This window comes from Dermacentor andersoni, chromosome 3 (assembly GCF_023375885.2).
Source record: "Dermacentor andersoni chromosome 3, qqDerAnde1_hic_scaffold, whole genome shotgun sequence".
Classification (NCBI taxonomy): Eukaryota; Metazoa; Arthropoda; class Arachnida; order Ixodida; family Ixodidae; genus Dermacentor; species Dermacentor andersoni.
The window spans coordinates 52167685-52181498 of record NC_092816.1 but is presented as its reverse complement, the minus strand read 5'-3'; the positions used below and the strand labels follow the sequence as shown (position 1 = coordinate 52181498).

Below are 13814 nucleotides of genomic sequence, written 5' to 3'. Positions count from 1 at the left end.
GTGCGCCGCAATAGCCGTAGCGATGGCTACCTCCTTGTCTTCACAGATGTTGTAGGCCCGCGCTGTGGTGCTCGTTACTTCTCTCTAAATGCCATCTACCAGTGTGGTTGTAAACCACGGTGTACGTGTTGTGTGTACGGTGGCGTCAGTGTGGTATGTGTTACTCCTGTACTCGTACGTCTTCTTGTAGTGTTCGGCCCTAGCCTCTCTGCGTCCCGGGTTTAAAACGGGGTCATTCCCTTTTGGGATTGGAGTAACGACAATTTTGTCCCTCGGGATGGTTGTGAGGTCCGCCTGGCCTGTTCTGGAGTTCTGCGCGCTCGCGATTAACAGCAGCCGCCGCCGACAGACCTCCCGGATGCCGCGCGCTACTCTGGTGCCATCTCGTAGCCATCGTCGCCGCACTACGCTTTCCTTCTCGCCCATTCGCCACGGCTTCCTCCTCTTCCGCTTTCCTCCTCGCGTCTTTCATCCCCCGCTGCGCTTTGCGTTCGCCTTCACCTTTCGCTGTGCTCGTTCCCTCGGTTACGCCGACGCCGACGCTAGTCGCAGGAACGGGCACCTAATAGCTGCGCTCCAAAAGAAATCGTAGAGGTGCCTTGCATCCTTTTCAGCGCGTGTGTCAACGCGCACCGTAAACTCCGTCGCATGTACATTTTCTTCCCTCGCGTGCTTAGAACCACGAAACATAAAGAAATAACGAGACAGAAACCAGCAGACCTGAGCTGTTCATGCGGCTTATGAGTTCGTTTAGCGAGACAGCGGCTGTTCAGTTACTGCGGACCCCGCAAGCTTCGCGAAAAAAAAAGAAACTGCACTTCTTCGCGATTGGCACAACGTCCTTTCCGCCCGCTGTACATGCAGTATTTCCTGCTGCGGCTTCCGAAACGCATGCAGAAAAACGCCACCCCTTTCGGTTGTGTGCGTGACGCACACAACTCCGCACAACTTGCCAAGCGGCGGAGATGCGCGACAGCGTGGCGATGTCGATCGGTGGTGAAGTCCTTCGGAGTTCGCTGAAGGATGTTTCAAAGCAGGATGGCCGTCTTCACGTGCTGGTGAAACAGTGTTCTATTGTATCGTCTGCAACTGCATGCACGGCCCGTTAACTGAAGAAACGAAAACGCTTTTTCTTTGCAAACCACGGTCTCACGGAAAAGGTTCCGCCAATCTTCCACACTGTGTGATGCCTGTTGCCAACTTCTCGGGAGGACGTACCGGTATATATATATATATATATATTCGTATGGAAATACACAGTTTGTGAAAAAACGCTCTTGTAGAACCGTAACGTATTTCTCCAGAAGTGCATTTTGCTGAAATGACTATCCATCCAAAAGATGTTTATGGTGAATGCGACGTTAAACTGGACTCTTGCAGTGGTACGCCATCTTATTGAGGTACTTATCCTTATGCACCTTCTAGTGAAAAAAAAAAATATTCCGCTGAAGAACTCCTCGGAAATGTGAACTGCGTATTTTATATGTCGGCCTTTCAGTGTACGTGTACTTACAGCGTGCTACTGCGAATGTCGCTAGTTTGCACATATGGAGATTGCATCATGGCGTCATAGTGCGCTGTACATACGAGTCTGAATAGTTGGTTGATAAGCCAACGCTACTTGTTCATGAGGCTGTGCGCAGGCAAATAAATGCTACGAAAGACAAAAAGTAGGCCGGTAGATAGCGTGATAATAGCACGCTCATCTGATCAGGGTTCTCGTTCATGGTCGGGGGCAATATTCAGTCTGCTTTCCTTTCTTCTCTTTCTGCGCCATAGGGTGAGGGCAAAGCTCAAGATGAGAGGTCGACCTGACGACGACCACAGGGTTTCATATACAAAAAATCATTTGAACGAACCTTGGCGCTATATCCCATACTATAGGCGAGCTGCATGGCACACGGCCAGAGTTCAAGCCAGGGCGCTGTTTTGGACAGTGTCGAATTCCACCATGCTGTGGAGTTCGCCATACTTGGACGTCTAATTGGCTCACAGTGCTGCCACGGCGTTTCTGATTGGCTGAAGGCGCCAACACGGCATGAATTTCGCAATGTCCGGAATGTCACCCCAGCATGAGGACGATGGGTAGTACACGAATTTGCCCGAACTCCGGCCTTCTGGCTTTGGACTCGTTTGCGACTTGGTAGACTGATAACTTACAACGTCTTGCCACGAATCTGGGAGCATATTAAGATTCACCTAATACAGCAACGCGAATTAAGTGTGTCCAGTGACGAATCGATATTGTGTTATGACTGCATCGTTTCGCAATTATTACGCATGTGCACAACGACTAATTAATTGCCTCGCCGTGTTTGTAGTGAGCTATACGCAAACTTTGAAGCTTGGCCAAATAATGCGTAATAAACAAAGCCACAGGAACGTTCGAAGCCGTGTCAAGCGCTAAGATTAGACAAATCCACGTTTTAGCCATAGTACTCTCGTGCTAGACGAGCGATCGCAGCGCTAGCGCTATCTTAGTGGCTTTCGTAGGAAACTATATGGCGACGGAGACGATGACGTAACAGAACGAACTGCCGTCGCAGTAACAAATTACTTAAGGTAATCAACTCGCCGCAACATGACAGTTCTCATCAGCTTAATCTTTAGCTTATGTACGCAATTTCGCGGTCAGTGGCGGCTGAATGCGTCTGAATACAGAGAAATTTTCGACAATGAGAAGGGATGGGAGCTTCAGACAAGGAATATTTAAGCGTCTCGAAGCGTCCGGTATCACCGGATTCAGGACAAGATAATATGCAATTTTTTATTTATGCATATTTTGGGGTGGTGGGGGCGGGGGAGGACGGATGAGGGTTATAGCCCTTCCGATAATGCCACACCGTGATCACGGTTACGCAGTCCATAACGTGACGTCGTGTTTTCGGGTATGAAGGTTATGGAACTCACGACCTCTATCTCCTAATATAAATTACGTTATAGGCACGTCAATGAGAAAAACATAGAGAGAAAATGACAAGATTTCACCGGGACGCAAATTCATAAAACAGAGAACGATGAAATAAAGCATCTTCAAATAAAAACCAAGAAAAGGAGAAAGCAAACAGCCACCATGCATTTTGTACGCACGAATAAAAAAAAAAGATACCAATGAAAAATAATACACGCCATCGAACGCGAGCCCATTCACAGAAACTAACAACGAAACTCGTCGACGTACCACTCTTCCGCCGTACGTATCCATCGCGTAGACACTTGCAGCGGGCACGAACGCGCATCCGAGCGGTCCCGCTCCTCCACACACACGCACGTCTCTCTATAGTATACCCGTTAGCGCTGCGATGCGTAGGCTCTTGGCGTCTGTCCGTGGAAACCGTCGACGCAAAACTGCGCGCTATACAACAACGTCGTCTGCTCAGTCCACATGCGTGCACAACTGTCGCTAACGAGAGTCAGCGCGCATCTTTTCTTTATTTTTTTGACGTATAGTGGTGCTAGTATGTTGCGGCGGCGGCGATGTTCGATTGCAGCGCGACATACCTGAGCTGATTGTCTCGCGTGTGCGCGTGTGCGAACTCCGCGATGTATGTGGCCCGCAGGTTTCCTTTTCCTTCTTTTTTTTTTCGAGGCCCACACGCGTTGCTGCTGACTCGCGGATTCCCCGCCCCCATCCCCTCGCCTTCTCTTTCTCCAAAGGATATTTATAAGTATAAGTATATACGTACACACACGCTGGACAGTGCGCGTCTCAGCTGCGGGGCCAGCACAGCTGTTTTACTCTCGACAGTCGCACGCATGCGCTGTCGCTTTCCGGGTTCGCGAGCATGACGTTACGATGAAACGCGCAACATGCGGCAGAGACGGGTTGCGTTGTGCGGGAATCCTTCGCCGGGACGCTCTGCGGGTGCGTTAACGGGCTGACACCTGCGCATGCCTCGGTTGTGGAGTGATATACCACAACCGCTGGACGCGCCGCTGCACGTAACCGCCGCATAACCGCAAAACGGCGGCGAAATTTGGCGAGCGCCCACCTCGATCGGGAGCTACGTACTCGTAGTTGAATCCCAGTGCTGCCGGGAACCCACCGTTTTCATTTTCTTTTTATTCGACAGTGCTGTCCCCCTCGCATCCCGGTGCCCGCGGCCTTTTCGTGAAGCGTTCTCATCTCGAAAGGGGGCCCCTACGTATAGAGATTTGAAATGCTTCCGGAGTGTCCCGCGTCCCATCACAGTCGTCGCAGAAACGCCATCGCATGCGGTCATCGTGCCGTCGTCGTCATCGTGGCATCTTCGTCGTCGTGCCATTTGTCTTAGTGACGCGGCGTTCGCCGTGTCGGGCGACGTCGATCGCCGAGCTTCGTCGCCCGCCTATCGTCGTTTCGTCTTCGTCGCGCCATCGCAGTCGCCTTGCCACGTACCGTCCTCGTACTGTCGTATATAGTACATAGTCCTGCCGTCGTCAAGCTTACTCGCCGTCGCCATCTCCGTTGTCATCGTGTCGTTGTCGTGCCGCGCCGCGTCGGGCAGTGCAACGTGAAGCGCACTATGCGGGACGTGCGAAACTTCACTGGCGGCGACGAAACTATAGTCCTGCGTTAACGGTATTATCGCGCGAATCGGCGGAGAGAAAGATCCCCGTACGTATATACCACCTGTACCAGCATGCAAAGGCCGCCAGCATAAATACGCGTGAATAGGCTTTACGCCCTGTAGGGGCGATTCCCTCGCCCTACACGAAAGCCTACTAGTGCACGTCTCTCGCTTGGTGTCGATTCATGTTTTTTTTTTTTTTTTTTGCCGACCTAAAGCAATGCTGGCGGGATTCGAGAGCCGTCACAGCGGTGCGCTCCGAATTAATTTTTACTGTGCACATTAACTAATCCAAGTGAACCTTTGGCACTGCAATGAAGATTACAGTACCAATAAATAAATAAACAAATAAATAAATAAACTGCACTTAGATAGCGCATGGATATACGTACATATTACTGCACATCAATCTAAGTACACGAACGTTTTCTTTTTGTTCGTTCTTGCATCTTATCGATATGAGACCGCAGAGGTTGGGAATCGCACCCGCAACCTTGTGCGCAGCAACAGAACGCCATGGTTTTTGTGCCACCCCGGCAAGACATGTCAAAATGAGAGAGAGAGAGAGAGAGAGAGAGAGAGAGAGAGAGAGAGAGAGAGAGAGAGAGAGATTATACGTCAACAACACGCGAGATGGAAACGGCCTAACGTTTGTGTAACCACACTGGGTCGATGTTTCACATTCCAACATTTAGTATATCACGTTCCGCCAATCCTACTTGCGGCATAAACAGCAACAACAATAAAGAAAAAAATTGTAGTCCGTGACTTTATGGATAGTGCGTATATGTGCCGTATACATGTGTGCGTACATATGATAAGGCTTATGTGCTGGGGGGGAACCAGGTTCGGAACCAACCATCGTAAATGTATTTTCTTTATACATATATATAGACACGTGTCAAGGTCCCCGTCGAGGTCGCATAAACGGTCGGAAACATTAAAAGACACACAAAGTGGGAGAAGAGACAAGGAAAGTTTAGTGAAAAAGAAAAGCGCGCATTTATGACGGTTTTTGTCGAGGCGTTCGAAAGGCTGTCCGCGAGGGTTTGTTCACCCGGCGCTTACGGAAGTGTGATCGTATATCTAGGTGTCAAAGTACTGCGATCGACGCAGCTTGTAGATCCGGAAGCCTCTGTTTCCAGAAATAGACCCCCCGCGACGAGAGGTTTAACAACCCTACCTATGGCCATAGCCAAGTGTTCGACGAAAATCGGCTACTTGCACCGTATTCTTAAGCCGCTTGCAGGACTCACGCCCGCTCTCGTCAAAGACTCCGTTCATTTCATTGAGCAAATGAGAAGCGCCTGCGTTGACGACGACGAAGTCGCGATCTCTTTTGACGTAAAGTCAATGTTTACGTGCGTGCCTATTGACTATGCTGTCGAGGGCCGCAGGAAACTTCTCGACGCTGACTGTTATTTTGCCCGAACGTACGCCGTTCGAAACCCACGACGTTTGCCGCTTTCTGAAATCCTGCCTCGAGAATCCGTACTTCGTCTTTAACAAGGAGTATTACGAGCAGGTATTCGGCGCGACGATGGGAGCTTCTGTGTCCCGCCGTTTGCGCCATCATATTGCTCTGGAGGATCTGGAAAGTGCCGCCTATTGTCTTCATTCGGGACGCGACCAAAGCTCTTTATAAGATACATGGACGACTGCTTCTGCGTTACCCGTCTCCGACACGCAACACGTTTCCTCGAGCTCCTAAATTCCTTCAAAGCCGAGTGTGCAGTTCACCGCTGAAGAGGAAACCAATGGGCGCAACATTCCCTTCCTGGATGTCCTCGTCGAGATGACTTTTCAAGCGGCTTTAAGGACTGGCGCGTACAGAAAGCCAACGCGGACGGGAAAGTATACCTGAACTTTGACATCGGCGCGCCCAATTGGGCAAAAAGCGATCCGTCACAGCAGCACTCTTCTTTTCCGTGCAATTCGCGTCTGCTCCAGCTCCACGAAACGTATAGGGCAAGAGCCGCAGGTTGTGAGAAGGGGACCTGTTAAACGACGGTTACCCTCGACAACTGCTCAGAACGCAGGGGCGCGAATCAGCGAAGCCTCGCCGTGAAACGGCGAAAGAAACGGCGAAGCACGCGGCGGTATACCTTGCACGGTGGGTACAAGCGAAGCGCTTGCAAGAAATGTTTAATGGCTATACGGCTTTTCGATCAAGTACAGGCCGTCCAGAAGGCCTACGATACGGCGGTAAGGTTAAACATTACTGTCTCGACGTGGGAGCCGCCTGCGTCAACCTAAGGGTTGATCTTCAGGACAATAATAAAGTTCATCATACTATACCATATACGGTGTGCAAATCGTCCACGTGCCTTCCCGAAAACCTGGCCAACAGCTGGTAGGCGCAAGCGACCCCTTGAAGCACGCGGACTATCGGGCAGTGATCTACAAGATAACATGCAAGGAGTGTGACGTGTCCCACATCGGCGAGAGCGGAAATTTTAAACGGCGCTTGAACCAACGCGTGAATGACGTCGCCAAGAGCCACACAGCCGCGAACGCCCTGGCGGAACATTGCGAACTAACCGGACACAGCACTGTCTGCGACTCGGCAGCCATCATCGCAAAAGAGAAACACTTATCTGCCCGTCTGCTTTTAGAATCATACTACATACAATCAACTATATAGACGCACGACAAACGGGACACGGGGTTATCTTCCCGAGATATACACTCGTACGCTGCGCCACCTCACCCATAAATAGCCGCGCTTATCTATCTGCTTATATATCTTCGTTGTGACCAAGGGACCCGTACGGGGCCCGAAACTTCGTGTTCTTTATTCTTCTTTTATTCTTGGCGAGTGGACTTTTTTATTTTTTTGGCACCCGCCACCAACAACCCTATCTAGAATGGTCGGCGAAAGAATGGTCTACTAGGACTTTATTTTTGAGCGCGAGGTCCACACACACACACACACACACACACACACACACACACACACACACACACACACACACACACACACACACACACACACACACACACACACACGCGCGCACGCACACGCACACACACACGCACACGCACACACACACGCACGCACGCACACACACACACACACACGCACACAAACGCGCGCGCGCACGCACACGCACACCAGTATGAAACCGCCGAGTTTGAGAGCGCCGAATATGTGGAGCATACTTTCAGCATGTCCCAAATATTCGGAAAGAGCCGCTTTGTTTCCCACTATATATCCGGTGGTTTGTTTGCACTACATTGTCACGTAGTAGTGACGGTGAGTAAATAACGAACGGCGGCTGACGAAACTAGCGTTTTATTGGGCGAACCTAGTGCCCACAAGAACATGCTACACTCAAAGCACAACGATAGCGGCGAACAGAGTCGGCGATCGTCGAAATCTGCTCTACCGCGGTCAAGCGCGTCGCATTTTATGCACGTGCCATCGAACGTGCCAAAGTAATCACTGGTGCCCGCGTGTCTTCCAGAAAGTTCTACACCATTCGCGTCGCGCGTACATGTAATCAGACTACACAAGGTTCGGCGACAATAGACAGCGGATAGAACAACCGAAAACATTCCAGAAACTTCCCGATACATAAAAAAAATTAAATTATGGGGTTTTACGTGCCAAAACCACTTTCTGATTATGAGGCACGCCGTAGTGGAGGACTCCGGAAATTTCGACCACCTGGCGTTCTTTAAAGTGCACCCAAATCTAAGTACACGGGTGTTTTCGCATTTTGCCCCCATCGAAATGCGGCAGCCGTGGCCGGGATTCGATCCCGCGACCTTGTGCTCAGCAGCCTAACACCATAGCCACTGAGCAACCAACGGCGGTTTTCCCAATTCGTGCAAGCGCGTCCCGCCTTGACCGACAACATTTGTTAGACGGTGAAAAGCACTCACCCGAGAAAGACAAACAAGTCCACGTGTCAATATGCCCGGTATCGCCTAATTGTACAAAAATGTGGCAAAGAGCCAGCAGGGATGACAATTGATGGCACGACGTCGACGACGGCGGCAGCGGCGTGATGACATCGAAACAGGCGCTTTGAGGTCATCGACACCGTGCAAACTAAATTGACTGAGACTGCGGAGTATGCGTAGGGGTCGTTCTACTACAGAAACACCTCTTAGCAGAAGGAGGAGGAAGAGGAGGAGGAGGATGTTGGGCTTCGGGCGGATCTACAGTTTTGCGAGGCGAGCCGGTCATCGCTCCTCTCGAGCACGTTCCTTTCTGGAAATATTTGATAGGTATATCTCGTTCAGGTGAGCCGTCACTCAGAAGCGTACATAGCGCAAGGAGGTACACTACATTGCGCGCGAGACGGCTCAACAAGAGCGACGCACAAAGCGCATATCGAAACAGGACGCAAGCCCGTGTCTCGCGATCGAAGCCGCGCCGGCCCTCTCGTCCCTTCGATGCAGCGCCCCGAAATGGGTCGGTCAAACGGCACTGATGTAACGGATTATTTCACCGCGCGTTCACAAACGGATTCTTAACTCGAAGCCCATCGCTTGACTCGACCCAAATGACGCCTGGCGTGAACGTGCCCAGGGGCGCTCGTTGGGTTTCCTTTCGGCACGTTCACGACAGGCGTCGTTTAACTCGAGTCAAGCGTGGGCTTCAAGTTAAAAGAACGCATTTCTGAACAAGGTCTACGTTACTGAATTGATGAATGTCTGGAGCGTCTGGAACCTCCTTGACGCCGAAGATCTCTTTAAGTCGAAGATTTTCTTTTTTTTTCGCTCTGCAACGGGGACACGACCGTTCGACAAACACGAGTTTCGACATCACCGTTGTCTTGTCACACGCAACGGCGACGGGGCGCAGCCCGATCATTCATAGGAACGCATAACACGCGCTGATCCTACGGTGACCCTCGCACGGAGGAGGCCGTGCCTCCGGACTGATCAGTCCGTTCGTTAAACACAGGACCGGCGATGTGGCGACCATAAAGACACTGCATGGTGGGTATACAATACTGCACAGTGGAGCTTGTTGGATTCGTTTTGACCGCCAGGGGTTCTTTTAACGCGCGGCCCAACGAACCGTGACGCGAGCGTGTTTCGCGTTCCGCTCCCGTGTGAACGCGGCCGCCGCGGGCGTAATTGAAGCGGCTTCTACAGCGTCAACCGGAAGCTTGTCTGGAAATATGTGTTCCCCATTTTGCAGGGTCGCGCAAGTCTGGCCGCGGACGAAAGGCACACGGCGTGTGCCTTTAGTGCCGAGTTGTTTTGAAGGTCGCATTGCGACGGAGTTAATTAACGGGATATGCGCCGCTGAAGCAGGGGGGTATTCTGTAAGAGTCCACTTAGTGGACTGGCCATTTCAGCCGCTGCTGATTGGATGCAGCTGTACGAGAGAGGAGGAGACGAGCGGCCCTAGCCACTCAGCAGCGGCCGAAATGGACAGTCCACTAGGTGCACTCTTACAGAATACCCCCGCAGGTCTCGTTCCAGCCACTCGTCGCAGTCAAAGTCGAGTGACGCAAAAGCTTTACTATATACATCACAAAGCGATCGATTAAGCCAGAGCACGGAATACCACAGAGCGCGGTTCCACGTGATTACGTTACTTGCCTAGGAGCGCCCATACGGAACTTGTGACATGGACTGTATAGTACTGGGTGCTTCAGCGAACACTTTCAAGCGTTTTTTTTTTATTTACCTGTGGCAGATGGCACAATTCTAGTCCGTGAGGTGGTCTACTCGAACAGGCAGACATCACTCGCACAAGAAATTGAAATGCATAATCGAATAATGAGCAAAAATTTACTAATTAAGTTGTTAACCGATTACCTTATGGCACATATTTGCAATTTACGAATTCCAGCCGGGGAAGTTCGCAAGGCGGATCCACTTGAAACAAATTCCTCAGGATGACACCAGTTTCGAGTTATCCATTCCCGAACTTCACGGAGAAATGCATTGGTATTCCAGTTACTTTTGTGCTTTACAGTTACAGTGCATTTTTACCGCAAGTTTAACGGCGCACATCTCGTGAATGGTGCCATCCACACAATTCTTTTCAAGTGGATATGCCTTGCAGTTTCACTCGCTAGAATTTGTTAATTGCGATACGTGCCACAAGGCAATTAGTCAAAAACTTAATGAGCGAATGTTGGTTAATTCGTATATTGTACATTTCAGTTTTTTTTTTTTTTTTTAGGAAGTAATAATCGCCTCTTCGAGTAGAAGAGCTCATGGACCAGAACCGTCTTACCTGTCACAAGCAATTAAAAAAAACCATTTGGAAGTGCTCGTTAAAACACGCTCTGTATGAGGAGGAGGAGGAGGAGGAGGAAAAGACGGAAGGAAAGGTAGGGAAGTCAACGGTACGCACGTCCGGTTTGCTATCCTACGCGGGGGAAGGGGTTTAAGGGATGAAAAGAAAGAAAGAAAGGACAGGCAGGGAAGAAGGCACTCTCAGTGTAAACACATGCGGGTTGACCATCACATCGCGCCTATACAATCGGTCACTGAGACCAGTCGATTTCACGAATCGTAAAAATGCCCGCGCCGCTTTGTATGCCTGCCGCGCGTGGAGCTGTGATCCGAGAATCTTAGTCTCTGAAAATAGACTGCTGTGAAATCGGTTTGACACAATGCGAAGAACGTCACGTTCGATGTCGTAGAGATTACAAAAAAACACAACACGTGCTCGATCATTTCTTCACAGGTGCATATATATCCCATCGCATACGACATCCCATTGTCGCGCGAACCTTCCTGCATATCCTTCTCAGAGGCAAAGACATCTCACGAGTCAACACAATAGCTTCTAAGTCAGTTCTTGTTACTGACTGGTATGTTAGTGACTGGTTACTACTGAATAGTTAATAATGACTGGTACAGAGGATGCGAACCTTATTGTCGAGGAGCAGAATAGTGTTCGCTGCACTGTCGTTCAATTCGCTGCTAGGTAAGATCTTCGGCCGCAAATCTTGCGGTTCCCCAGTTCGACTCCTTGCGAGGTAGCGCAACTTTATTAATTCGCAAAAGTTCTGCCAAGGCACTCTGGAGGTCCCGCGACGGTCTCCAGCAGGCGTCGAAACAGCCAGCTATCGCTGTGTAAAAATAACAGATATCGCGGTGCAAAAAAAAAAAAAAGAAGGAAAATGCAGACGTAGCGTAGAACGAGGGAAACGTGAGCGATTTGTCATATGAGATTCATGGCTTGAAAAGTTGGGCGTCCCCGGCGCGGTGTGTATCTTGGCGGCTACGGCGTAGCGCTGCAGAACTCGAGGTCGCGGTTTCGATCCCGGCGGTTGCATATCGACGGGGGAGCGCAAAATGCAAGATTTAGGCGCACGCGTCGAAGAAGCCCAGGTGTGGTACGGTATGAAAAACTTTATTCAGGTCGTTCAGGTCGCGCTAGATTCCTAGGCCGAAGCGGGCCGCTTCCACGTCGGGACCGGAAGGCCTACAGCCTCTCGGCCGCATCGCGGGCCCGATGGACTGCCCGTGTCTGTTCTTCTAGTTCGGGGCTACGGAGAGCCACGTCCCAACGCTTTTTGGTGTTGTCCTCGTCGTTGCGTAACGGGAGCACCGCCAGAGCACATGTTCTAAGTCCGCCACGCTACTGCATCGAGGGCAAGTGTACGAAGCCAAGGCTTCGGGAAATATTTTGCTCATTAATAGGGGATTGGGATAGGTTCCCGTCTGCAAGAGCCTCGGGTTGAGAGCTTGGGGTCTGTTTATCTTTATGTGCGGAGGCGGATGTGACCTGCGCGCCAAGTAAGAGTGTTCCTTGAGTTCGTTGTTTGAGAGAGATGGTCCCTGCGTAACCTCCAAGCCTGGCTGTCCTAGCGCCACGAGGTCTGTAAGCCTTCGCGCAGCGTCGTGAGCCGACTCGTTGAGATTAGTTGAGGCTCTGTCAATTTCTCCCGTGTGTGCGGGAAACCAAATGATCGTGTGCGGGTTAACGTCCTCGCTGCGGAGGATCGTCAGGGCCTGTCTGGAAACGGTGCCCTTGGCAAAGACTCTCACAGCCGCCCTCAAGTCACTGTGTATTCTGGTTCTCTTGCCATCCAGGAGTGCCAAGGCGATGGCTGCCTGTTCGGCCGTCTCTGGATTCGTTGTATATACAGAGACGCGGAATTCGTGACGTTTCCTATACCATCCAGGCAGACCCCGGTGAACGTTCGTCTGCTGGGTTCGAACGCCGCGTCGACGAAAGTGCTTTCCTCTACTCGTTCCCTGGCTTTCTCGAGCAGGGCTTTGGCTCTAGCACGCCTTCCGCCAACGTTGTGTACTGGGTGTACGGTCCTCGGAATGGGCATGACTGTGATGCAGTTCCTCAGCTTCCGCTGCATCTCACAGTACGTATCTTCAACCGTGGCGGGCGAGATGCCTACCCCCTTCACGACGTGTCTTCCGGACTGAGTGGTGGAGAGTCTGATGTATTGAGCTCTCTCTTGCGCCTCCGCAATATCTTGTAGAGAGTGTTGTGCATGCCCAACCGCATCAGCCTTTTGGTCTTGATATATAAGACTAATCCCAGGGCTCTCTTAATCACCTCTCTCAGGTGTGCGTTGAGTTTGTCCCTCTCCACCCACTGCCATTCGTGCATCGCAGCGACGTAAGCAAGGTGACAGAGAACGAAGGCGTGCACCAACCGGACGACGTTGTCTTCGCGTAGGCCTTGCTATCGGTTGGTGACTCTCTTGATGGGTCTAATGGCATTGTCCTCCTTCTTGGTCAGACGGACGATCGTTTGGTTGTTGGTCAAAATTAATCCGGAGTCTCCCACTATGGCGTGCGTCATGGTCAGATCGTAGTTTCGATGCGTAATACACCAGAATTAAAGAACAAAGAGACAAAAGTTGGCCGTAAAAAGAAAGTGCGGGACGCGAAGAACGAGAAAGAAAGCACAAACATTGGAAATCATCAGAAAAAAGGTCACACTTTGAAGAAAAAAAAAGGACGGAGGGAGAAAAACACGAAAGTGCTATCTGCGCATGCTCTGCGGAATAAATCACCGCCACACCCTCCATCGAGGACCCACGCGTGTGTACGCCGTGCGTGCAGCAACGATCTGTGTACTCACAGGTGCGTAAACTGACGCACAGGGAGGAACCCGTCCCACGCAGTCAGCTGCGGCGGTGACGACGCCGAGTAGTGCTGCGCCGAGTCCATCGGAGGACGCGTTACCGCTGCTCTCGCGAGAAAAAGGCGCGGCCTCCATTCTCCCTAATTCGCGAGCGTTTGTTGCAGCCGCTTCGGTGGCAGCCACCGATGCGCGACCGCCGCCTAGGCACATTCGACAACCGAGAAGTG

General features: G+C 51.1%; 1 protein-coding gene across 2 annotated transcripts in view; it reads right to left on the bottom strand.

Annotated features, from left to right (window-relative positions):
* LOC126547951 (mitochondrial sodium/calcium exchanger protein-like) overlaps positions 1-13814 on the bottom strand; it is a 150363-nt gene that overhangs the window by 58474 nt on the left and 78075 nt on the right. Inside the window, exon 1 of one of the 2 annotated variants that reach the window (XM_050196025.3) lies at positions 3182-3328. The exons of the other annotated variant lie outside the window; for it this stretch is intronic. Within the exon in view, the coding sequence (XP_050051982.1) occupies positions 3182-3205 (24 nt within the window). The 5' untranslated portion in view covers positions 3206-3328. Of the gene's footprint in view, positions 1-3181; positions 3329-13814 lie in introns of those variants that run through there. 2 annotated transcript variants of the gene reach the window in all.